General features: G+C 48.0%; 1 protein-coding gene across 2 annotated transcripts in view; it reads right to left on the bottom strand.

Annotated features, from left to right (window-relative positions):
- The window catches only part of Smurf1 (SMAD specific E3 ubiquitin protein ligase 1), an 83,728-nt gene that overhangs the window by 7,970 nt on the left and 49,091 nt on the right, over positions 1 to 26,667 (bottom strand). For both annotated transcript variants that reach the window (XM_042686960.1, XM_042686961.1), the window contains exons 2-9: positions 8,865 to 8,903; positions 7,840 to 7,948; positions 5,264 to 5,397; positions 4,765 to 4,830; positions 3,816 to 3,891; positions 1,777 to 2,018; positions 1,322 to 1,406; positions 809 to 955 (exon numbers count right to left, since the gene is read on the bottom strand). In XM_042686960.1, the coding sequence (XP_042542894.1) occupies positions 809 to 955; positions 1,322 to 1,406; positions 1,777 to 2,018; positions 3,816 to 3,891; positions 4,765 to 4,830; positions 5,264 to 5,397; positions 7,840 to 7,948; positions 8,865 to 8,903 (898 nt within the window). The remainder of the gene's footprint in view (positions 1 to 808; positions 956 to 1,321; positions 1,407 to 1,776; positions 2,019 to 3,815; positions 3,892 to 4,764; positions 4,831 to 5,263; positions 5,398 to 7,839; positions 7,949 to 8,864; positions 8,904 to 26,667) is intronic.

The following is a 26,667-nucleotide window of genomic DNA, read 5'->3' as shown; positions in this document are numbered from 1 at the left end:
AGGCCTTGCGGTCACGGGGGGGGGGCTGAGCTGGCGGTCACGGGGGGGGGGGAGGCCTTGCGGTCACGGGGGGGGGGCTGAGCTGGCGGTCACGGGGGGGGGGGGCTGAGCTGGAGGTCTCGGGGGGGGGGGGCTGAGCTGGCGGTCACGGGGGGTTGGGGGGGCTGAGCTGGCGGTCACGGGGGGGGGCTGAGCTGGCGGTCATGGAGGGGGGCTGAGCTGGCGGTCACGGGGGGGGGCCGAGCTGGCGGTCACGGGGGGGGGGGGCTGAGCTGGCGGTCACGGGGGGGGGCTGAGCTGGCGGTCATGGGGGGGGGCTGAGCTGGCGGTCATGGGGGGGGCTGAGCTGGCGGTCACGGGGGGGGGGGGCTGAGCTGGCGGTCACGGGGGGGGGGGCTGAGCTGGCGGTCACGGGGGGGGGGGGCTGGCGGTCACGGGGGGCGGGGGCTGAGCTGGCGGTCACGGGGGGGGGGCTGAGCTGGCGGTCACGGGGGGGGGGGCTGAGCTGGCGGTCACGGGGGGGGGGGGCTGAGCTGGCGGTCACGGGGGGGGGGCTGAGCTGGCGGTCACGGGGGGGGGCTGAGCTGGCGGTCACGGGGGGGCTGGCGGTCACGGGGGGGGGGCTGAGCTGGCGGTCACGGGGGGGGGGCTGGCGGTCACGCGGGGGGGGCTGAGCTGGCGGTCACGGGGGGGGGGCCGAGCTGGCGGTCACGGGGGGGGGGGGGGGCTCGCTCCCCCAGGGCCGGGCTGGCGTGCGCGTGCGCGAGGAGCAGTCACGCGGCAGGAGTGCGCGTGCGCAGCACCTCACCTCATGATGTGGTGCAGCCGGGGGTCTGTAAACTGGGTAGTGCGGTTATTATGATCTACAAAATAGATTCTCCCAGACACGGTGCTCCGGACTTCCCAGCCGGGCGGCAGCGGTCCAAGCTCGTCACAGTTCACACTGTTAAGGTCTCTACCAAACACAGAGGCCACGGTTTACCACCGAACGCCGGGCGGTACGACCCCAGACCCCGGGCTTCCCTACCGGCGCGGGGCCTGCCCCTGTCTGCCACGGCGCCGCTCGAGGCCGGGCAGCCAGCGGGTCGGGCGGAGCCGCAGGCCCCGTGCCCACGTCACCCCGCAACCCGAGCGGAGCTCCGCCCGGCGCCTCCCGAGGATCCTATCGCACGCGAGCCGTCACTAACCGACCACCGGCTACAGACAGGCGATGCTCCTGCGCGCATGGCGACCAGGCTCCGCCCGCGAGACCGGCCTCGGCGGCCGCCTCACTGGGGCGCTCCCGCGGGGGCGGGGCTGCGTGGGGCCGGCCCGCGCCTACCTGGGTATCCTGGGGTCGTGCCACGTGCTGACTCCCGTCTGCGTGTGTAAGAAGTACACCTGGCCCTGAACCGTTGTTCTCTGTTCTGCAGAAGGACGGGGTGAGGGAGGCGGGTCAGCGCTCTCGGCTTTCCTCCCTCCCAGCGCTGGGTGGAGCGCAGGGCCGCGCGCGCGGAGCTCCACGGCTGCCCTGGGCGCAGGACAGCTAGCTTGCGGCGGGGGTGGCGACGGCCTTGCTCCCCCGCCCCCAGCTCCCCACAAAGCCATGGCCTCGCTGCGGCACAGGCCACGCGACCGCCCCTCTCCCCGGTGCCCACCGACATCAGCAGGCCCGCCTGCCGCCTGGCTCCTCCGTGGCCTTCCTCACCCGGGGCCGGGGCACCGGCTGGCCACCACCTTCCCCCAGCCGTCCCCGGCCCCGGGGACACCGGACCCCAGGGCGGAGCCCGGTCTCACCGTAGCCTTCCGGCAGCTCTGGCGACTGGTGGCCGTGCGGTCGGTTCTGGGGTGTCTGCAGCGACCCGCGCACCTCGGGGTTCCGCAGCCGCTGCGTCTGCAGTCTCTGCTCTTGACTCGGGGATTCCGCGAACCTGCAGTTCCCACCGCCCGCCGCCGCCCCGGTGCCGTCCGTGTACGGGGCCGGCTCCTCCATGAGGCCGCTCAGCGGCCTTCCGGGCCCCAAGTCTTCATACACCGTTCTGGAACAAACGGTGCAGCAAGATGGAAACCGAGTGTCCCTAGACACACTCCCTAGAACCTTCAGGTCCCCACAAGCTGTCACGCACACTCCGTCTTCTTCAACAATCAGTGCTCAATGCTTTCATGAAAGAAAAAGGAGACAGGGAGGCGGTGGCCAGAGGGCGTCAGGGCGGCCTAGGGTAGTGCTGGCTGGCTGGCAAGACCAACAGCGCTTCCTGTCTCTTGCCGAATCAGACCAGGAAGCTCACCATTTGAGGCTAGCTAGCCTGGGCAACACATTAGGGAGACTCCATCTCCACCCACCAGCCAGGCAATTGTGCACACCTGTAATCCTAGCTAAATGGGAGTCATGGATGGGAGGATCAAAATCCAAAGCCAGTCTGGGAAAAACAGGAGGATCTCATCTAAAAAATTGAAGCAAAAAGGGGCTGGGGGTGTGGCTCAAGTGTTAGAGCACCTGCCTATCAAAGTGAGGCCTTGGTTTCAACCCAACACTGGAGAAAAACACCAACCCTGGCCGGGCACCAGTGGCTCACACCTATAATACTAGCTACTCAGGAGACTGAGATCTGTGATCAAGGCTCAATGCTGGCCTGGTGAAAGTTAAGGAGACTCATCTCCAAATTAACCACCAAAAAGCCAGAAGTGGAGCTTTGACTCAAGTGGCAGAGCTCTACCCTTGAGCAAAAAAGTTCTAGGATAGACCCCCTGACTCTGAGTTCAAATATAAAGAGTGGAACCCCACCCCCCAAAAACCAAAAAACAACCACCAACAACCCCGCACTATAAAGGGGATTGTAAAATAATATTTCATTTTTCTTGATTTCAAATCAAACCCAAACAGTACACTATTTTACTGTGTAGCAAGCCACAATGAGTCTAAGTACTTTTAAAACATGAATCTTTGTTCCCTGGGCAATTCTGAAGACTTTCATGGACCCTTTTCTCTTATTAAGCAAATGCTTAAAAAAAAATTCTGATATTGAAGTTCAAACACACACAGAAATTGGGGAACTGAGCAACCAGTCTTCCCCGCCCTGCACGCTAGTTACAGGCAGCACGCACCCTGCCTGAATCCCAGGGGGCACCCCACCGGGCTCAGGAGAGCCCAAGCTCATTCTTCCAGTCTGAAAGGAGACCCTCAAGTCCCAGTCTGTTCAGCTCTCTCCAGTTGTCTCTGATGTGACAATCACAAGCCCATGCCTGGCGTCCGGTAGAGGTCTTAGTCTTTCCTTTCTGATTTAGGTCCTCCGTCTTTCCTTTGGACTCTCAATCTTTCAGTGCACTGAAGACACTGGGCTATCTGCCCTACTCAGTAACAAGAGTGGCATAAATGCCATGCCATCTCTTGTGACGTTGGTAACAGGCACTAAGGACTGCTGCTTACGTCCATCAGTTGACGAAGAATTGTGAAACTGAGAGTGTCTTAGCCCTGCCCCTCAATAGATTTTAAAGATCCTTACTGATGCTCAAACGCCACTGGGGGAGGGGCCACGGGGGAGGCTAGCCAGGAAGATAGGATCTCACTGTGTTGTCCAGGCTGGCCCCAAACATGTGACCCTACTACCTCACCCTCTACAGTACTGGGATTATAGGCATGCACCACTATACCTGGCTAACCTGTCACAGCTCTGGTTGGGGAGAGCTTTCCTAAATCGGATCCTTTCTAAATATATAGGCTGGATCGAGTTTTCTCCTGAAGCCTGTGAATGCATCTTGTGACACAGGCCGAGAGCCTAAGGAGCAGAGAATTCCTAAGGAGCTGGGGTCAGCGTGGTCAGCGGTGGTATACATACCCTTCATTTTCTAGCAGTCCCCTGCAGTCCACCACTGACCCTCCAGAGCCTATCCGGTCTCGCGTCTGTAAACTGACTAGAAGAGAACAGTGGTGTGCATTAGCATCCAGGGCTGCGGCAGAACCCACGTGTGCCCTCCGATCTCCCCACAGCAGCGCAACACTACCACTTGGGGAAGCTCTGGACAGGTGCCGCGTTTCTCATGCTCCCCAGAAAGCAGCACAAGGCAGTACAAAGTTCCTTCAAGGCGCCAATGCCTTAAGAAGCTGTGACTCAGGTTTCATAAGGACATACAGCACTTGCAGGTCCAGAAGTGAAGATCGAACTAAATATTTATGCTCTGAATTCACTATGAGCAGAGATGTTCATAAAGCTGGTCCCCTGCCCCCTGCCCTCCCCCCACCCCCAGCACACCCCTCCACAGGAAGGATGGGGCTCAGGTGGAAGACGAGTGGGGCCCTCTTCATCATCATTTTCAGGATGGGTTCACTCCATGCATTTGCTTCAAGCCAGTGACAGAGTTACTTGTGCTGCCGTGAGACATTTCCAGTCCTCTGCATTCCCCTAGAATCCTAGCAGGGTGAGCAATGGGATGCGCTAGGTGACAGGGCAGCCCTGTCCTTGAAATGCCTCTAGCCAACACTGTAACCCTGACTCTCACAGTGCCGGGTCTTCATTACAGAGGATCTTGTCCATAGACAATGCGGCTGCCCGAGGAACCTGCCCCACTCCCGCACAGGTGGCCACTCTTCTTACCACCCATTCGCCCGAGCCCTTCTGCAGAAGAGCCTTATTCACTCCTTGGATTAATGGATAAAGTGCCCGGAGAGGAGAAGGGTGAGGCAGAGATGGCCACCTGTGCCTGCTGGGGGGAGGAGGTCAGCCTCAGAGGTGGAGAGCAAGCCAGGTTCTTTAAGAGCAGCCTTTAGACAGATGAGTAGATTCTTACCCACTATTTGGCCACGAACTGCATCAGAATCTGAGGGATTTAGTTTGCACAAATCCAAACGCTGGTCTGAAAACAAACAATGCAAAACTTTACCCAAGGGAAGGGCTCTAGGGAGAAAGGCAGGGATTCAGCCATCAGCATTCAAAAAGCAAGACAAAACCAAAGGAGAACTACAAAGCCAGGCACCGATCTGATTAACCAGCTTTTTAGCTGGAAGTGGAGCTATGGTTCAAGTAAAAGAGCGCCAGCCTTGAGTGCAAAAGCTAAGGAACAGCTAGCTCCCAGGCCCTGAGTTCAAGCACAAGGACCAACACCAGAGGGAGAGGGGGAGAGAAAGAAGGAGAGAGAGAGGGAGAGGGGGGGGAGGAGTGAGGGAGGGAGGGAAGGAGGGAAGAAAGAAGGGGAGGGAGGGAAAGAGGGAGGGAGGAAGAAAAGAGGAGAAAAGAAAAGAAGAGGAAAGCAGCTGCGCTGAGGTGGGCGGGGAGGTGCTGCTTCTTACAGCCAGTGTCTTTCAATCTGCTGATGGCATTGGAAAGCAGCCGCACACAGCCCAGGAAGCCCGCTCCCTGCTTCTTGTGAATCTTCTTGTGGTTCCACACGCTGATGGTTATAGAATCTGTTTTCCCAACGTATCTGCACAGAACATGCAAGTCATGTCAAACTCATGACTGTGAGTTAGAACCATTTCATTGAATTCCATCCCGCAAGGCTTAAGAAGCTGCACAAAATAATGCTGGCACTCCAGCTGGATGAGGCTGAGGTTTACTGTGTTCTACAACTTCCGCACGACAGTGACATCCACGCTGCTACCAATCAATTTGCAACAAGGGACTCCTTAGAAACACACAACTCCACCCCAAGCACACCAACCCACAAGCAGCTACTCAGGAAACTGGCAGGACAAAAATTGGTAACCACTTTCTAAGCCATTTCTGTGGCCTTGCGTGTCACTGAAAGGAAATCTCATAATAAAATCACTAGTCACACCGTGTTACTTTGATGAAAATCTGCAAGCACAGCTACGAAAGAAAGGTGGTCTATAAAGTGCAATATTCAAAGTACAATCCACTGTTTTGGAGGAATATATAAAATTGGTTGTTGCGAGATTAGGTATATGTTTGGCTAGGCAAAACTGTGCTTTCTCCTATAGAAAATAATTCTGTACTAAAACAACATTAAGAAAACGATCACAAAAGAAACACAGGCCCCATGGTTTCCCTTATTTACAATAACTAGTATATGTCTAGGACAAGCAAAAAAGGTCAAAAGCTATGTACATATGACCATACAAGATGATGTTAAGTGAAGTGAACCCCAAGATAGGGACCCAAGTGGTTTTTTCTTTCTTGCTATTGTTTTTAACATATTTATAATGTACTATGTGAGTTTTTTGGGGTTTTTTGGTATGCTTTTCCTCCACAGAATAACTCCTGTTTTCACTGTATTTGATTCTGGTGCCCTGCATCTTGCATATACATTCTTCTAATTTGGGGAGGGGAAAGGAAATAACAAAATGCTTAATTAAGGATACAGGTAGATCCATTCTAACAATGAGATGTTCAAGACACTATTGAAAATGAACTTTACAATGTCGGCTGGGGGGAGGGAGGAGTTGTGGAGGTGAGGAGGGAAGGGATAGTAGGAGAAAAACAAAGGAGAAGGTAACAATGCTCAATAGGAAATGTACTCATTACCTTACTCATGTAACTGTAACTCCTCTATACAGTATTTTTACAATCAAAAACATAAAAAATAAACATTGCTTTTTAAAACAGAAAAAAGAAATCAGGAGGCAGAGATAGGAGGATGGTTGGAGGACAGCTCAGGCAAGTTAGCAAGGCCCTATCTGGAAAATAAGCTGGGTGGGGCAGTACTCACCTGTAATCCTAGCTTAGTACTAGAGGTACAGCTAGGAAGCTCACAGGTCAAAACTGGCCTGGGTAGAAGCCTTATAAGACCCTATCTGAAAAAAAAACTACTAAAACCAAAAGGGATGGGATGCATGGCTCAAGTGATAGAACACTTGCCTAGTAAGCTGGAGGCGAGGAAGTCAAACACCACTATCACAAAAACAAACACAAAAAAAGAATAAAAACAAATATGGTCATAATAATGTAGTTTTAGGTAAGAACTACAACCAAGTTTGTGATTTCAGTGAAAACACAGCATGTCAGAGACACGAACTTCAGTCCTTCTTTCTGCCAAATGATTATGGGAAGGAAAAGTTTGAGTTCAGTTAAGTTAGGGAGAAAAATCCCAAAATTAACTAACTAACTAACTGAGGTGGGGGAGGAGAGATGGGGAATCAGACAGAAGTGTAGACGTGAATACAATCAAAGCACATTATGTGCATGTATGGGAATGTCATGATGACTTCCCTCACTGCGGACAGTTTGGTACATGCCAATACAAATATTTATGGGAATGTCAAAGGCAAACATTTCCAAGTACACGAACAGAAGGATTAGGCAATATGTGTTCATTTGCCCATATATATTTTTCTTCTAGTACTGGGGATCGAGCCCAGGGCTCCCCAGGCAAGTGCTTGACACCACTAAGCGATACCCTCAGCCGGGGGGGGGGGGGGGGGTACACGCGCGTAAGCACGCACTCACAGGTATAGGGGACTTGCACTCAGGGCCTGGGTGCTGTCCCTGGGCTTTTTCATTCAAGGCTAACATTACCATTTGAGTCATTGCTCCACTTCTGGGTTTTTGCTGGTTAATTGGATATAGGAGCCTCATGGGCTTTCCTACTCAGGCTGACTTTGAACCATGATCCTCAGCTCTGTCTCCTGAGCAGCCAGGATTATAGGTATGAGCCACCGGTTCTGGGTCTTGGCTCTTTTTAAAGTTTTAAGTTACCCAAGCTGGCTTCAGACTGTCAACCCTCACGGCTCTGCTTCCTGAGTAGCTGGGGTACAGGCTGGGCCCCCCATGCCAAGCTCATCATCCACTTTGTTTTCAATAAAGGTTTGCAATCCATTGTTTTCCTTTCTTTTCAAAATGCTTCTCCTTCAACACTCAGCCCCTGCTTCTAGCTCTCCCCAAACAGCGGGCAGGATATTCAACTCACAGGTCGTAGTGCTGATTCCACTTTGGGTCCAATGTGTTTTTCACAGTGTCGGTCGAGTGGCACTGCCCAGAGCCATCCACAACAATCTTAGCGAAGGGGTCAGGGAGTCCTGAAGGAAAGAGGACAGCGATGCCCAGATGAGACCAGGAGTCTAGTCGTCCAGTAAAGTAAAGCAAGGGAGGCATATCATTTAGCTTTCTAGGGGATACCGGTAGGCCTCACTCTTACAGGAAAGGCAACTATAGAAATAGGCTCCATCCCATCTCTCGATGAGCTTATTAATGGTAGCAGGACCACTATGTGGAGAACAGGTATGTATACACCCTCAAAAGTCATTGCTCCCAGAAATCTTGCTTGCTGGTGCTGGTCTGTCTTGCCTATGGAAGCAAGCCTTCACCAAGTCCTAACTCCAAGTCCTCAAGCACTGATAGGAGCAGAAATCTGGCAGACAGGTGGTGAGCAGGGAGCTAGGAGCTTTCTAGATACTTGGATAAAGCCGTTGAGCCGAGTCTCTTCATCCTCTGAGTGTGAGTAATCCCACTGAAGTTAGGAGTCTGGGGGATCAGCAAGCGTGAAGGACTGAATGCTGCTGGCCCTGACTTTATGCTGTTGAGTGTAGGTGAAGTTCTTACCTTAAGGAGTGAGGTTTTCCTTTAGGAAGGAATCCTTTCCTTATTTTTATAGTTCCCTTAATTGCAGGGTTTTGAAAGTGAGATTGTTTGTAAAACTGGATTTATGATTTTAGTCAAAGCAGATGTTTTATAGAAAAGTGTGTCATGTGAGTTTGCATGGAGAGCCTCCAGCCAGCAGGAAGCAGTCAGTGACCTAGTGTCTAGTCACAGGAATATAGGGAAGTGGGTGTGGCTAAAGGTCCATCCAGGGCGGGGCGGGAGGAGGTGTGGCTGGTGGGGGAGGAGAGGCAGGTGTTGCCCAATCAGCTGGGAGATGGAGACTTTTAGGAGACTGTACTCAACGGGATTTTTAAGTTTAAGATTTCAGAAATACAAAAACAAGTGTTTACTTACTGAAAAAGTCTTTCTTTGCAAGGTTCTTGGCACACAATACTAAAAACAAACAAAAAATACTAAGATTAACATTTATGGACAAGATTTTCACCACAGCTATGGAGGGAAAGGATTGCAAAAATTCTCAGCCAATGATCTATCTTCTAAATTTAGTATCCCATGAACAAAAACTCAGCTCTGATCTAAAATGTAGTTTCTCAACAGGGACCAACTACAGCAAATCTAAAATACTTTAGTTTAAATCTTAAACACACAAAGATGGATTTATCAATCTGTCCTTTGACTACATAGGAGCACATGAAAAACAAATACCTTCAATCTGTGTGAAGCATTTATTTTTACTGCAACTGCTAACAAGAACGTTTTGATATTTTGATAAGTAATCATTTATGTGTATGTATGCTATTACAAATAGAATTATTAGCTAGATGCTGGTGGTTCATTCAGGTCTACAATCCTAGCTGCTCGGGAGGCTGAGATCTAAAAATCATAGTTCAAAGCCAACCTGAGTAGAAAAGACCAAAAAACTTTTATCTCCAATTAGCCATCAAAATCTAGAAGTGGGGCTGTAGCTCAAGTGGTAGAATGCCAGCCAAGCAATGAATGTGTGGCCCTGAGTTCCAGTCATAGGACAACCAAAAAATATTTGGAGTTTTCCTAATTTTACCTTCAGACTATTGATTGTGTACAGAGAGCTGAGTTTTGTATATACATCATATGCCTTACAAGCTTGAATGTGATTTATTAGCTCTCATACTTCTTTTCTGGATTCCTTTCTTTTCTCCATGTAAGATGGCATCATCTAAAGGTAACTTTCGCGTCTTCCTTTCTAACTTGAACGCCTAGCTGCTCATCCACATATGCCATGCTGCTCGTGGGGTGGGAGCCTTCCAAAAAAGATACTGGTATTCAGGCTTTGAATCAGTTGAGTCTCAAGCCAGCTTGGGGTGGGGGGTGTTCGTTATTGATGAGGATCCTTTATGCTGCCAGTTGGCATTTTTTTTATTGTTGTTTCTTATCATGAAATGTAGTGAGACTTTGTTATGCTTTTTCTGCACTCACTCAAGAGATGCTTGTTGGGTGTTTGCCTTTATCTGTTGATATGGTACTGACTGGTTACTTTTGTTGTCTTCCACGGAGTCTGACACTTCTGCTCCTGGACTGTTGCTCTACCTCTTGTGTCAGGCCTCCAACCCCTGGCCTAGTATTAGTACTGGGCCACCTGCATTCTGAGATCACTTCTGCTTGGTCCTGGAGCAGCACTCTTTCAATATGCTACTGTACTTGGCTTGCTAGTGTTTGGTTGAGGAATTTCACATCCAGATTTAGAAGAGACAGTGGTGTTCTATGTAGTTTGTCTTTGTTCTGTTTGTCTAGTTTGGACTTCAGAGTCATATTGGCCTTACAAATTTGAGTCGTGGAATATTGTCTATTTTTTTTTTTAAGTTTCTGGGGACTGGTATTCATTCTCTTCGGTGTGTGGGAACAAGCACCGGTGATGCCTTGCTTGCAACTCCACTCATCTGACCTCCACTCTGCTATATAGGGCCATTCCAACTTCGCGCGTCTCCCTCTGTCTCACCTTGGAAGCTGGTGGATTGCCTCTAAGCTATGTGAGCTGTTGTGTTGATGGGACTCCTGTGGTGAGGAGTGATATGTTTTCCTTGCGGCCGCCCAGGCTTTGTGTGGACAGACCACTATCTATTTTTTTTTTTTTTGGTCAGTCATGGGGCTGGGGCCAGTCAGAGCCTGAGCACTGTCCCTGAGCTCATTCGTTCAAGGCTAGCACCACTTTTGAGTCACAGCTCCACTTTCTGGTTTTTAATTGGAGTTAAGAGTCTCACACACATTCCTGCCTGGGCGGGCTTTGAACAGGGATCCTCAGATCTCGGTCTCCTGAGTAGCCAGGATTACAGGCGTGAGCCACTAGCACTGGCTTCAGACCACAATTTACTGCAACCTCCACTGATGTTTTGGTTGCTTCTCTAGGGACGACATGCTTGAAGCTGGGGAGAGGCAGGACTAGGAAGTGCCAGCATCTGCCCCACCGGTCTCATACACACCATTGTTGTGTTTATTTTTATTAGCTTGGATTAGTTGTACATACACTGCTTATTCCCACACAGGCTTCCGGTGTGCTCAACCAATCTCACTGTCGGCCACTGTCCCTGCTCCCCTCATGCATGCCTATTTCTTTCACTACACTTGGGGATCATTTGAATAAGCTTCAAAAAAGATGACCTTATGAACTTGAGAGAGGAATTCTGACCTGGTCACAATATATCGAGTGTTCTCATGCTTAAATGTGGCTTATTGACGAAGTCGATCTTTAAAGCCTTTCCATGAGGTTTTCAAGTGTTTCAAGTCTTGTGTGTACTAGCGCCCACCTCCCAAGCACCAGGTGCTCCTCCTCCTCTCACTCACCCGCAATGTGCCCACTCCTCGGCCCTACCAAGCTCCCAATGCCAGTCCTAAGGGCCAGTCAAGACAAGGGTCACCACCTCCCCGCCCCCCATGAAATTCTACAGTGCCTTCCCGTTGCTAAGCTCCAGATCGGGGGACAATCTGACCCCCCCCACACACACCTCACTTCAACAGCAGTGGGCCCTGGGAAGCCAATGCTAGAGTGCTTCTAAACAGAATCATGCTAATGTCATATCTCAAAAATACTCATCTTTTTCAACTTCCAGGGCAGGCAGTGTGTCGCTGCCATGCTCCAGAGATTATGTCATGACAAAGAGAAGGTCTCAGCACAAAGCAAATGTTGCCTCAACTTTGTAAAAAGGTCATTTACGGTCATCCTGAATCTAACTTAAAAGCATGTGATTTATCCTATGAAAATAACTTTATAATCTTGAAAAAAATCCCTTGTTCTTGCTAGGAGGGTAATGAATAAAAGCTAATTCATTCCATGGTATAAATCCCTCGTTACATAGCTCTGCCACAGAAGTGAGTTCAGCTTCAATGGATGCGAAGTTCTGGGGCTACAATTAAGGTCAGAGACCTGGCCTACTTTTCAGGGCAGGCCTGGCATAGTTACTGCACCCCAGCTCCCAAGTGCCCCTTGACCATGGCCAGTCCCATCTTGTACAGTCTCTGCTTTTCTAACCACATCCCATGGTCAGGGTACGTGGCGCAGCACTCCCGGCACATGGGCCCGCAGGAGGCTTGCTCCAGCAGAAGAGGCACTCAAGTACCAATGCTCCTCACCACTTCTGACCTCTGAGCCTAGAACCCTGGCTGTAAATATGTCACATTATGTCTTGTTTAGAGACAGGGAGGGTCTCATTACAAAGGCAAGATGCCCTGGAGCTCACGATCCTCCATCAGCCTTTTTTTTTTTTGGGGGGGGGGGGGGTTGGGAGGGGGTGGTCCTGGGCTTGAGTACACGCCCTGGGTGCTGTCATTGAGCTGCTTTTTATTCAAAGCTAGCTAGCACTTTACTTGAGCCACTTGTAGTTCTGACTGTTTTTTAAGTAGTTGGTTTGGAAATAAGAGTCTTATGAACCTTCTTGCCCAGGCTGGCTTTGAACTGTGATCCTCGGATCTCAGCCTCCTGAATAGCTAGGATTACAGGAGTGAGCCACCAGCACCTGCCTCTTTTTCTTTTATGTAGGTGTCAGTTCTTATAAATGTCTCTTGATTCATCCTGTCCTTTAAGTCACTCTCCTGTTCTTAGTGCCATCTAATCATGACAATGCCTTCCCTGGCCGAAATCCACTGCAAGGTCAATTAAATAGGTAGATTTAATTAGGTAGCCGATAAAGAGAACAGGGTATTCAGGCAGGAAGAGAAGTTTATTGTATTACTGTACAGCTTCCCACATGGTGCATGGTGGAGAGAGAGCACATGGCCAAAGGGGCCAGAGAGTTGTTTTGCCCAGTCTTAAGTAGGGAAGGGGGCGGGGAGAAGGTGTGATCAGGGAAGGTATGGCACCATGGATTTGGACATGACCTCAGAGCCTCCCCTCCCAGTCTGATGGAAGGCAGCCCAGGATGAGACTGGGGGTGGGGGGGGGGGGGGGAGGGCCTCCAGGTGTGCCAGTTACTTAGGAGACAGGTACTGGGTGGAAACTTAGCCAAGAGGAGGGAGTCGTCCTGCCTTCTCAGGGTGGACCTTACATCCACAAGATGCTTTCTTCTTTTCTGACACAGAATCTCCCTCTCCTGCCTAGATTGGCCTCAAACCCCTGGACTCAGCAAAGCCTGCCTCTGGGACTATAAACACAGTTGCACTGTGTCATGTTCAATATTGTTACTTTTTTTAAGGAAAAAAAAAAAAACGAAAATACCTTGTTTCCATTTCCTGGAATGTTATTCTTGTTTTGGGATATGTAGCCTAGGCTGGCCTTGAACTACTCCTGCCTTAGCTGCCCAAGTGTTGAGATTACAGGTGTACACAACCATGTCCAATCACAAATTTGTCTTTTGAGATGACATTTTCATGCTCTAATGACTGTATCATATTTACTGCAATCCGTAAATCTCTTTTCCACTGGCTATTTGTAAGATGAGGCATTGCTAATACATGCCTACAATGTCTCCTGTTGTGCTTCCCTCCTCACTAGGATGACAGGCATGCAGACAACCATTGACTCAGCAGAGCAACTGGATGGCTTGGATGCCGTTAAAGACAAAACGCAAGTCCTTCCTTATCAGTGTCAGCAGCGAAATCTCATCAAACGCTCCCTAGGCAGTGTACTGTCCATGCTGGTCACATTCCTGCTGCATTCTTCTCACTGACCAGAAAACTGAGGCTGGACTCTTCTACCACAGTCCGTTAGAAAAAAAATGTGAAAAGGTGCCAGTGGCTCACACCTGTAATTCTAGCTACTCAGGAGGCTGAGGGCTGAGGATCATGGTTTGAAGCCAGCCCAGGCAGAGAAGTCCATGACACTCTTATCTCCAATTAACCATAAAAAGCCAAAAGCAGAGCTGTGGCTCAAGTGGTAGAACACTAGCCTTGAGTACAAAGCTTAGGGGCAGCAGCCAAGCCCCTGAGTCTAAGCTCTAGGTAGATAGATGGGAGGTGGGGAGTGCACGCATACACGCTTGCACATGTATGTACTCATACACACACAAGAATGCGCAGGAAAGGCCACTGGAGTGATGACGGGATGGGGGTGGTGCAGCAAGGCTCCCTGTGGCTTGGGCATGCCCACCACAATGGGCACCAGCTGCAAGACAGGGGCAGGGCAGGGCATGGCTCAGGGCAGTAAGGACAGAGCAAGGCCAGTACACAGAGCCACATATGGTAACTCTGCCTTCTCCCACACGGCTGCCCTGCCTGAGGAGCAGCAGACCCGGACCTGAGAAGGACACACGACCCAGAGCCACAAGCATCACACAATGTTACATCCTGAAAGACCGTTTCCCTCCTCAAACAGAGACTTCCCATTCTTATTCAACTTACAGAAGCTAGCTACATGCTAAGCTACAAAGGACAGTTTACTTAATTCTTCAACTTTTGGAACAATTCTAAGTAGCTCTTGGATTAAAGACGGAACAGAAATGAGAGAGTATCTGAAATCCAATGAGAACACTCTGCTAAAATACAGACTGGAATTCAATCCTTAAAAATACAGGAAAAGCCAAGTATGGTGGTGCAGGTCTGTAACCACAGCACATGGAATGCTAAGGAAAGATGTTCATAAGCCCCAGGCCAGCCTGCGCTACGTGAGATCCTTCCTCAAACAGCTGGGCATGTCACTTCAGGCTGTACCCTTAGCCATTCAGGAGGTGGAGGTCTGGAGGAGGGAGTGATAGGAAGCCAGGCACGGGGAAGCTATTACAATAGCAGGCTTTAGTAGAGTGCACCTATCACCCAGCTACAGAGAGCACAGTAAAATTTTGTCCAGCTGAGTCTGGGCATAAAGTGGGACCCTATTTCAAAAGCAAACAGCACAAATAGGGCTGGAATGTAGCTCAAATGGTAGTGTGCCTGTTCTAGCAAGTTTTAAACACCAGTACCAAGAGAAAGGAAAAGGAGGGAGGTGGGAAGAGGAGACAAAGGGGAGGGAGAGGGGGAGGAGGCTGAGGGGAGGGGGAAGAGGAGGGACTAAGTTAAAACAAAACTGAAAAGAGCAAACCTGTGGCAGTAAATAAGAGGAAGCAGGGAGCACAAATAATATACAGAAGACAAAAGAAAGCCACAAGAAAGTGCTTACCGGCAAACTGTCCTATTAGAAAATTAGCCCAAGAAGCAATCAAAGCTCTGCCTAATATTCATAGAAAGTTTAATTGGTGCTGCCCACAAAAGCAAGGCACCAACAGAGGGTTTGACAGGCAAACAACAACAACTTATGAAGGTTTCAAGATCCAGGCAGTTCTCATCTTATAAAATAAATTTGAAAATAAGGGTGTCACCCCAACTGAATTCATAAGGCTACCACCGAAGCGGAAACTACTTCAAAAGACGGTAAGGTCACAGGTCCTGGTGAAGCTACCCTCCTCCTAATACCGCATTTTTCCCTTTTCCAGAATGTTCTAGAGTTGGAACCACAGTGTGTAGCTTTTCCTTTCTTTCTTGTTTTTTGTTGGTCATGGGGCTTGAACTCAGGGCCTGGGCGCTGTCCTCAAGTTTTTGTGCTCAAGGTGAGCGCTCTACCACTTTGAACCACAGTGCCACTTCCAGTCTTCTGGTGGTTCATTGGAGAGAAAAGAGTCTCACAGACTTTCCTGGCCAGGCTGGCCTAGAACCTTGTTCCTCAGATCTCAGTCTCTTGAGTGGCTAGGATTACAGGAGTGAGCCACTAGTGCCCACCTTGTGTGTAGCTTTCTCAAATTGGCCTCTTTCGCTTAGTTTTACTCACCAACAGTGAAAAGACATATTAGCCAATTAAAGCACAGGCAATGGAACCAAACAGACACTCCTCCACACATACAAACTGTCAATGTGCTCATCAGGGAGAAAGGAACAAGGTAACAGTAGAGCACCCAGGGACTATGGGAGAGGGGGGCAAATGCCAGGAGGGATCTGGAAAAGTGGACATACCAATGTTGACCATGGCAGTGGAACCCATGCAGCCACTTCGTTTTGCTTTCTTAAGGTAACTTTACTGCTATACAGCAGGGTTACATTTACATGAGTCAGCTAATCAGTACATTTGCTTTCATACAGGGGCATCTGTTTCCTCATTCTCTCCCATTTGCACCCACAAGCTGCCCAGTTCACTTTCATCAATGTCTAGTGCACTCCACTGTTGCACTTTTTCACCCTTTTTCCTTGCATGCAGCCATTCTGTAAAACAGTTTGCTGGTTCCTCAAAATGCAGGATATAGGCTGGGAAGGTGGCTCAGTGGTAGAGTGCTTGCCTTGCATGCATGAAGCCCTGGGTTCAATTCCTCAGCACCACATAAGCAGAAAAAGCCAGAAGTGGCGCTGTGGCTCAAGTGGTAGAGCGCTAGCCTTGAACTGAAGAGCTGAGGGACAGTGCCCAGGCCCAGAGTTCAGGCCCCACGACCGACCAAAAAAAAAAAAAAGAAGGCAGGATATAACCTAGCAATTCTATGCCTAAATAGAATACCCCAAGATCTGCAGACACATGGTAACACAAAATCTTCTACAGTAATATTTGCAGCAGCACTCTTTACTCTGCAAAACAGTTGAAATGCCCATCATTGGATAATAGCTAAAATCTGTAATAATGAAATCTTATTTAGCTGTAAGAAAGACGTTCTGATATATAACATAAATGCACTTTGACCACACTGTACTAAAGAAAGAGAAGATACAAAACAAAACAACCCCACAAATAGTATATGATTGCATTCATAAGACTATTCAGATCAGACAAGTCTGGAGAGAAAGTGGATCAATGGTTGCCAGGGGCTGGAGCTAGGACCAGGAAGGACTCTGAATATACACTAAAACACCGACTTGTACAGGTAATGTGGGCCTTGTAATTATATTTCAAAGGATGAGGGGAAGAAAGAGTCATAAAGGGAGTGAGATTAATTGGAAATATTGTATTTATGGGTCATAGTGTATTAATGATACCCCCACAGAACAAATATATGCTAATAAAATTGTGATTAATTAAACATAATTATGATACAAAGCCCTCTATTAGCATTTGGGGGTTTTTGTTTGGTTGGCTGGTTGGTTTTGCTTTACTGGGGTTTGGACTCAGAGCCTCCAGCTTGCCCTCTACCACTAGAGCCTGCTCCCAGTCCTTTAGCTTCTAGTTTTTCTTTCAGATTGAGTCTCATGCTTTTTACCCAGGGCCAGGCTCAGACTCAATCCTTTTACCTCTATCTCTTCCCAACCAGCTGGAATTACAAGTGTTACCAACCTGCCAGGCTAGTTTTGTTTCTTATAAGACAAACTTCTCAGTCTTAGCCTTATGTTATTAGGGCATTATAAATCGATGTTTAAAATGCTGTGCTGTGTGAAGTAATGGGCACTGGGGGCAAAAAGACAAAGACACTTACTGTAACAGGACTGTAAAATGTAGTTTACGCCCTAAGACTTGACAGTTAGCTAAAATCATCACCAAGAAAACCAAACAATTGCGTAGATCACTTTTGTGAAGCACCATATCAATTCATCTTTTGTAATATCCTTAAGTCCACGTGTCTGTCCCACTGCTTCTGCTCTGTTCCAGCCAACACTCAGCCCGTGTTTAGATTTTACAACAGGCACTGGCATCTCTTTGCTCTAATTCATTTTCATCCTGAAACAATTATCTGTTGGAGAGATGAATAATACACTTTTCACTATCTAACGCCTGGCACATAAATATCTGATGTACAATATGAATTCCTCAAAAAAAATATTTTAAGATGGGCACTGGTGCCTCACACTTGGTAATCCTAGCTACTCAAGAGGTTTAGATCTGAGGAGCATGGTTCAAAGCCAGCCTGAGCAGGAAAGTCTCCGTGAGACTCTTTTGTTTATTTTATTTATTTTTTCGTCCATCATGGGGTTTAGAATCTGGGCCTGGGTGCTGTCCCTCTCTTCAGCTCAAGGCTAGCGCTCTAGCACTTGAGCCACAGCACCACTTCCAGTTTTCTGGTGGTTAATTGGAGATAAGCATCTCATGGACTTTCCTTCCCAGGCTGGCTTTGAACCATAATCCTCAGATCTTAGCCTCCTGAGTAACTAGAATTACAGGCAAGAGCCACTGGCATCTGGCCTGGTGAGAAAAATATCTCCGATTAATCACTCAAAAACCAGAAGTGGAGCTGTGACTCCAGTGGTAGAGTGCTGGTCTTGATCACAAAGATGTTCAAAGAAGCACCCAGGCCCTAAAACAAGCTCCACACCACCACCACCAACAACAACAACAGCAACAAACATTTAAAAAGAGCCAGGTACCTGTAGCTCATACCTGTAATCCTACTACTCAAGAGACTGAGATATGAGGATCATGGTTCCAAGCGAGACCAGGCAAGAAAGTTTGTGAGATTCTTCTCTCCAATTAATGACCAGGAAACTGGAAGAATGCTGTGGCTCAAAGTGGTAGAATGCTAGCCTTGAGTGAAAAAGCTCAGGAACAACATCCAAGCCCTGAGTTCAAGGCCAAGGAAGGAAGGAAGGGAGGTAGGGAGGAGGGAGGGAGGGAAGGCAAAAGGGAAGGGAAGAAGGGAAGGAGGGAGGGAGGGAAGGGAGGGTGGGCAGGCTGGGGAGTGGTCTTGGAACATATCCTGCCTGAGTACATAATTCCTATATTCCAGAATTTATCACTAAATGCTCAATTTATAGTAGAAAAAAAACCTATTAGAACAAAGCAAATTTACTAGGCTTCCTATATTTCATTTCCATTTTACTTTTCTACCACCAATAAAAATGTTCAATGCATGTGGTGGTGCATGCCTGTAATTCTACCTATATGGGAGGCAGAGGTAAGAGGATCTTCCAGGCTGATGGGGGGCTAGCAAGTGGGAGTGCCTCTGAGTGCAAGGCTCAGTTCTGGGTATTCCAAAAGATGGTTCTATGAATTTAGTACCTTGGTATTGGATTCTTCATAGAAGGTCACTTTTCTTTTTTTTTTTTTTTTTTGTTGGTCATCGGTCTTGAACTCTGGGCCTGGGTGCTGTCCCTCAGCTTTTCAGTTCAAGGCTAGTGCTCTACCACTTGAGCCACAGCGCCACTTCCAGTTTTCTGAGTGGTTTATTGGAGATAAGAGTCTCACAGACTTTCCTGCCGAGGCTGGCTTTGAACCGAGATCCTCAGATCTCAGCCTCCTGAGTAGCTAGGATTACAGGTATAAGCCACCAGTGCCCAGCCCAGAAGGTAACTTTTCTATCTAACACACTGTATATACCTCCACTGCCCTGTCCACTGACCTCTACAGGGTCTGACAAAGGGAGAAGCTCTGCAGGTCACAAGGTAAGATCTCTCCTTTATACCGGGGGTTGCATAAAGTTTTACTGGGACACAGACACACTAGTCGGTTTATGTGGTATCCATGGCTACACGCAGGGCTGAGTCACTGCAACAGAGCCCATATGGCTGCAAAGCATACAATATTTACTATCTGGGCATTTCAGGAGTTTTCCTGTAACCCTCAGAAAGTAAGATAAACATTCCCAAAATACCTCCCTTGCTTTTGACTACTTATTCATTTATTCACACAGAGTGGAAACACACGCAATTTGGTAAGAATCAGGCAATGTCTATCCACAAACGTGCAGCAGATGTAATCGTCCGTAAGAACTCCACAGGAACTCCGAGAGACGCTCCCCGCCTTCTGCTTCTGCAGGCCTCTGAAGAATGTGTGCAGAATAAAAACCTTACCACGTCTGTCTGAGAGACTGGGCATTCACAGTGCTGCCCAGCCTTGGCTCTGAACGGCACTGCTGGCAGCGGGGGAGGGCCCTGTTGAGGCCTTTGTCCATCAAAGAACTAGGGTGACATAAGAAACTGGATGGCTCCCAACTCCCCCCAACTGTAAAGACTAGCTGTGGGAGGATAAGAAGCCCTTTCCAAGATCACCCCATGAAAGGAATGAGTTGAGAGTGGTGGCACACGCCTGTTGCCCCAGCCATCTGGGGGCCGAGGTAGGATGGTACCCAGCCTTCAAAGGCGGCAGCCCTCGCCACTCAGCGCTCAGTGCTCCATCACTAGTCCTGGCTCTGAGAAGCAGCAATCCGAGTCCTGCTAGGGCCTAAGCAGCAGATGCAAAAGCAACACTGTGGTCTTGCTTCAGCCTTGCGCTGCAAACAAGTGGTTTTTTCAAGATCCACTCGGTGCCAGCGTCCACATTCGGAGACTTCCGCTGTGTCAGAGGCCCCAAGCCTGCTGCAGAGGCTCATCATGCCTCCAGGGAGGTTGTGCGTGGTGTGGCCACGGCCGCAGCTGGGAGCCACGAGCTCACTATCATATAGGAATGGTGTCTTTGAACAGCTTAAACACACAGAAAATGAGTCTACGTATTAACCATCCGATGAAAAGGTTGGGACAGATGCAGAAGGAGCCCTGTCAGGTGTTGGGGCCACTGCGTGGGGAGACCTGACTTCAGCTGCTCTACCTGAGGCCTGCGCTGCACAGAATGTAGTAGAGCACTGGGAAGAAAGACAAAGGGCTGGGGAGGTGGCGTATGGTAACTTCATGGCATGGAAGGAAGAGGAGTAGCCAGTACACAGAGAACATTCCAGAAGTGTTCTCTGAAGCCCCGCTTGTGGGAAATGTCTCCCCAAGATGAGCTGCCAATGAATAGCATCAGGAGACATCTCTGGTCTGGGGCCCCTGAGCAGAGCGGGCCTCCCTGTCCTTGCGGGAGAGGTATCACCACCCTGGGACCATGTGCAGGTTTAGCTTGGGGTTTGTGACTCTCAGGGAACAGAGGTCAACATTTCAGCAAAGCGCAACAAAGCCACCACCCAGTCCTGACTGCTAGAGCCCCACAGAAACATCACCTGAAGCCCTGCAACCCACTATTCCCTCTGAAAATGTCATGCATAAGTTCCTTTGTGTCAAGTGCAGCTTATAGCTTTGCGCTCTTCATACATCTACTTTTCTGTATGCATAGCACACACATATATACACCTCAGGCTAAACTGAAATAAGAGGCCAATTCTTCAGCTATGAGTTGATTATAAGTATGTTGAAATAAAAAGTTTACAGTATAAATAGTAGAGCTGATAGATTTTTATGTTGTAGTAATTTGAAATTTCAAAATTCACAGCTAATGAGGTGCTGGGGTATGGCTCTGTTGTATAGTACCACCTAGCAGTCAGTGAGACTCTTATCTCCAAGTAACCAGCAAAATGGTAGAAGTGGATCTGTGGCTCAAATGGTAGAGTGCTAGCCTTGGGCAAAAAAGCTTAGGGATAGCACCCAGGTCCTGAGTTTAAGGTCCAGGACCCGCATGCACGCATGCACACACCAAACAGATCATCAAAATCCATATTAACTCAAACTGCAAATTTCATGACTAGCTCAGCTGAACTTTATACACAAAATTAATAAAACTAAATACAATGAAAATCAGTTATATATGAGTTAATCTTGAGATTAAAACCCAATGATTGTTGACTAAAAGAAGTCTTAAATATTTCACGGAAGCAAACTAAAAGTATTATTTGAATCAAGCTAAAAGTTCACGGACAATTCCTTCTGTAAGAAAAAGCAGAGCTTTCTCCATCACAGAGGTCTCCCACTAATCAGAAACATAGCTAAAATGGAGCACCTTACAACTATATATATCATCGGAATTTTTAAATAACTCTACAGGTGATTTCTAAAGTCAAACGCCAACCCAACTCCAGCCAGACACTACAGATACTACATCCCACAAACTCCAACCCAACTCCAGCCAGACACTACAGATACTACGTCCTACCCTTCAGGATGGGAATGCAGCCCAGTGATAGAGCGCTGGCCTAGTATGAACGTGAGGAAGCAGAAGGGCTGGAGCCTCCTGCGTAGAGAGAATGTGCATGTGTATGCAAGGGCAGGACCAGAAGCCTTCCACACTGCTGATGGTTATACACACTTGCTTATTAGGAGCCAGGGCCCAGGGTGGAAAGCACCAACACCCATCAATGTATGCAATACTATTCCCTATTCAAAGATGAGAAGGAACGAAGGGCTGCAGCGCGCTGTAACAAGCATGGGCCTTGGAAACATTGTGTTAACGAAGGAAAAAAAAAAACAAGACACGTATCATAAGGATCCACTGAGATGAATGTGCAGGGCAGGCAAACATAGAGACAGAAAGTCAATCAGTGAGAGATGGCCAAAGTCTGGGCTAGCAGGTATGGAAAGTAACTGCAAATAAGCAAGGACTCTTTTCATGCCAATACTGGGGCTTGAACTCAGGATGGGGCACTGTTCCTTAGCTTTTTTGCTCAAAGCAGGTGCACTACCATTTGAGCCACACATCCACTTCTGACTTTTTGCTGGTTAACTGAAGTAAGAGTCCCACAGACTTTCCTGCCTGGGCTGATTTCAAACCATGATCCTCAGATCTCAACTTCCTCAGTAATTAGGAATATTACAGGCGTATACCTCCCATGCCAGGCATGCAGAGGTTCTCTTTAGAGTGATGAAAATGTTCGAAACTGAGATAGTGGTGGAGGATGTACTCCTTTGGGAATATACTGAGAGATACTGAATTGTACTCAAAATAGTGAATTTCATGGCAAGGGGATCTTATTTCAATACAGCTGTCACACATATGTTAAAACACATGGTATCCGTCTGTTGTTTATCAGCTAAGTTGGCACCTGTGTTAAGTATCTGCCCTTTATAAACAAATAGCTTAAAAATTATTTGCAGGCCAGGTATTGTAGTGCACATATATACTCCCAACTATATGAGATGGGAGAATTACAGTTGAAGTAACAAGACTCAACCAAGAAGCAAGCCAGAGGTGATGGTGCCCATGCTACAAGGTCAGCCTAGGTAGGATTGGAGATCTGAGGCCAGTTCTAGCAAAAACTGAAGACTATTAAAAACTTAACTAGTAAGTCAAAATAGACAGGAGGCATTGCTCAAATGGTGGAATGTCTGCATACCAAGTTTACTGCTCTGAGTTCAAGTGACAGTACTGCAAAAAAAAAAAAAAAGGAAAAATAAAGTTATCACAAATATGATGGACAACAGCATAGAAACAGAGTACAAAAGGTATTTACTTATGTTGGGCAAAGCCAACACATTATATTCTTACTGCCCTAAATACATAGCATTTAGGATCTACTGGAACACTGAGCTCATCTGTGTTCTGAAATCCAGAGTTAAATCAGGCATTTGTGCCAAACACTACGAAGCTAGCATTCACTAAACACACTCCACGACGGACCACAGGCACTTACTTGGGGCCTCACAAGGTCAAAAGCAAATCGTGTTTGAAATGAAAGGACACTGCCTTTTATTGAATGTAACAAACCACTTTATTTTTAATCATTACTAAAAACTAAGGCTAAGAATGAATATTCAAGTCTTCATTTGCACACAGGGAGGTGCACACACATGGGTGGAGAAATGCAAAGAGTGAGCTCAGCAAAGAGTCGGCCTTTACCAAGGAGAGGAGGGTGCCAGCTTAACCCCAACTTAAGACTCAGGTTCCTAGTGCCAGGTCAGCAGTAGAGAAACAAGTACCCACCTTCTAAGAAGACTAGTGAAGGGAGAGTGTCCTGCCTTCCAGAGACTAGCAATCATTAACTCAGTCATAGCTGGACCCTCTGTTAATAATCAAATAAACACTTAAGACTGGAGTAAAATTCCAATGGTCACACTCTGTGACGCAGTAAGAATCTGCAGGGAAAAAAAAAGGATTCCTAAGTGATTCTTACTAGATTCAAATGCAAATCCCAGGAAGAGAACAGAACACAGAAGTTTAATACTTTCTAATACAGGGAAAAGTCACCATTTGTTTTATTGGGTGGCTCTGGGTTTGAACTTGGGGCTCCATGTTTGTGAGGTGGTTGCTCTATCACTTCAGACATGCCTCCAGCCCTTTTTGCTCTGGTTATGGCTGAGATACGACCTTACTATTTGCTCAATTTTGCTTGGACCCAAATCCTTTCAGTATGTTTCCCACCACAGCAACAGGCCCACTCTACCATGCTCAGCCATTAGTTGAGATGTGGTCTCATTAACTTTTTGCCTGGGCTGGCAATGACCCGTTATCCTCATCATCTCTGCCTTCTCAGTTTAGCTGGGATGACAGGCGTGAGCCACCATGCCTATCCAAGATTTATAATCTGACTTATGGTGGACAATTAAAAAAAATTTAAGATAAGCCATCGCTTACTGGCCATCTTTTCATAGAAGGATTATTAAATTGTGATTCCCCTCAATCTGCACTCTATACAAAAGACAGGCAACATAAGACTCTATAGAAACAGTAGATTGGAAATGTTTGAGTTGTACTGGGCCTGTGACTTGGAGCAGGGGCCTGGGGAACAAAGAAATGAGGAGACACGCTGGAAAGTGAACTCAAGAGGCCACCAGTGCATGATCACCTTGGCCTCAGCCACAAGGTCTGAGAGACCAAATTTGTAGGCTCAGTGGCAGAGGTTTGAGAGCAGAATTGCGTTACCACATCTTAGACCCAAGGCTCTGGGCTCCAGCTGAGCCTCAGTGGCAAAAGACTGTGGCTAATCCTACACTAATCACCCTGCACACTGTATTATACGGCTTTTAGATCCTACTCAACAACACCAAATGGCTTTGTTGTGTTGTGTGCAACCGGTATGTTCTAGTCACCAGTAACAAATTTTCAGACTTGCAGTTAGTACCCTACATGAACAAGCCAGCAAGCCACTTTGTTACCATACAGTCTACACGCAACTGAACCAAACCAAAAGCAGCAAGAAGGGCTTTCCGAATCTCCTCTCCTCCCAGAACAGAAGGTAAAAACTCAAAACAATGCTTTCTCCAGCAAACCAATTCATCACCATGCTATATGCTATAAAGGGGAAATAAAATGTTACTAGAGAGGAAAAGCTGACTTTGTTCATCCAACTGACATTTGACTTGCTATCTAATTTCCGGCAATGCCTGGGTTTGTCAAGTACTAGGATTTGAACTCAGGTCCTTAAGCTCCATCACTAGGGCCACACCTCCAGCCTGTAATACACAAATTCTTGTGGTGCCTTTATTTGGTTTGTGTTCCCAAGGAAATCAAGCCTTGGCCCATGCTCCTGACAGCATTAGTATTGGGGAAGGAACCCTGGCCTCACAAATGCTAGGGGACAGCTGGGCAGGCTCCAGCCCACTGTCCCAGATGAGCCCAGTCTATCCATCTGCGCTTTGCTATTTGGATTCCAATGAGTCTGTGCTGGAGGTGGCAGCAGGAGACCCAAGGTCTCCGCCATGGTCCCAGGCCACCTGGTCCCTAGACTGGCCGCATTTTCCCATCCTTTCTGGCTCCAGGTTCCCCAGCCTACTCCTTACTATGCCTCTCCCTCGGCCCTCCTGTGCTTCCTGACCTACAAACTATGTGGCCTCGCTCTGCTTCCCGTACCTGCCTACGTGTCTTGCCTGCTTTCAATCCCTGAGTCACCAGCTTGCTTCTGAAGGTTACTAGAAGTCACTTCCCTTTTCAGGAAGGGCAGCTGCATAGACATTTCAACGCCTCACCCCCAGCTGCTCGAGGACTTTCTAGATGGAAGGGACTGCTCATTCATCCATCACCCTGCTCACCCACCCTGTGGCCAGCCGTGGTGCAGTGCACAGTACACAAATGTGACTCAGAGACAGGATGGAGACAGAAGGCTGGCCCAGGCGTTACACAAATTCTGGGTCTCTATTAAGAGACCCAGAAACATAACAAATCAAAGAAAGGTTGGACAAATGGGATTGCATAAACTGCAGAGCTTCTGCATGGCAAAGGACATACCTAGCAAGATCAAGAGAAAGCCCACAGATTGGGAGAAGATCTTCACTAGCCATATAACAAAGAAGGGCCTCATATCTAAAATATACTTAGAACTCAAAAAATTAAATTCCCCAACAACAAATCCTCAAAGAAACACCCGCCCAATTAATAAGTGGGCTAGAGACTTAAAGAGAGACTTCTCTGAAGAGGAAATAAGAATGGTCAATAGACACATGAAGAAATGCTCAACCTCTCTAGCCATGAAAGAAATGCAAATCAAAACAACATTGAGATTCCACCTCACCCCAGTTAGAATGGCTATAATCAAGAAATCTAGTAACAATAGATGCTGGAGGGGATGTGGCCAAAAGGGAACCCTACTGATTGTTGGTAAGAGTGTAAACTTGTTCAACCATTATGGAGGTTCCTCAAAAGACTACACATAGGGGGCTAGGAAGGTGGCTCAGTGGTAGAGTGCTTGCCTTGCATGCACTTATGCCTTGCATAAGGCCCTGGGTTCGATTCCTCAGCACCACATAAGCAAAAAGGAAAAAGCCGAAGTGGCGCTGTGGCTCAAGTGGTAGAGCGCTAGCCCTGAGCTGAAGAGCTGAGGGACAGCGCCCAAGCCCAGAGTTCAAGGCCCCACGACCAGACACTTCCCCCCGCCCCCCCCCCCCAAAAAAAAAGACTACACATAGAGCTCTCTTATGACCCAGCAATCCCACTTTTGGGCATTTACCCAAATGATCACAAACAAGGCCATAGTAAATCTACCAGCACAACTATGTTTATCACAGCATTATTCTCCATAGCTAAGGTATGGAACCAACCCAGATGCCCCTCAGTAGATGAATGAATCAAGAAAATGTGATATATATATGTGATATATACATATATATATATATATGTATATATCACACACATATATATATATAATGGAATTCTATGCCTCCATCAGAAAGAAGACATCGCCCCATTTGTTAGGAAATGGAAAGACTTGGAAAAATATTATACTAAGTAAAGTAAGCCAGA

The sequence above is a fragment of the Dipodomys spectabilis genome, unplaced genomic scaffold, assembly GCF_019054845.1.
Source record: "Dipodomys spectabilis isolate Male_0828 unplaced genomic scaffold, ASM1905484v1 ptg000098l, whole genome shotgun sequence".
Classification (NCBI taxonomy): Eukaryota; Metazoa; Chordata; class Mammalia; order Rodentia; family Heteromyidae; genus Dipodomys; species Dipodomys spectabilis.
Note: the sequence above shows the minus strand (reverse complement) of the source record. Positions and strands in the feature narration are given on the sequence as shown.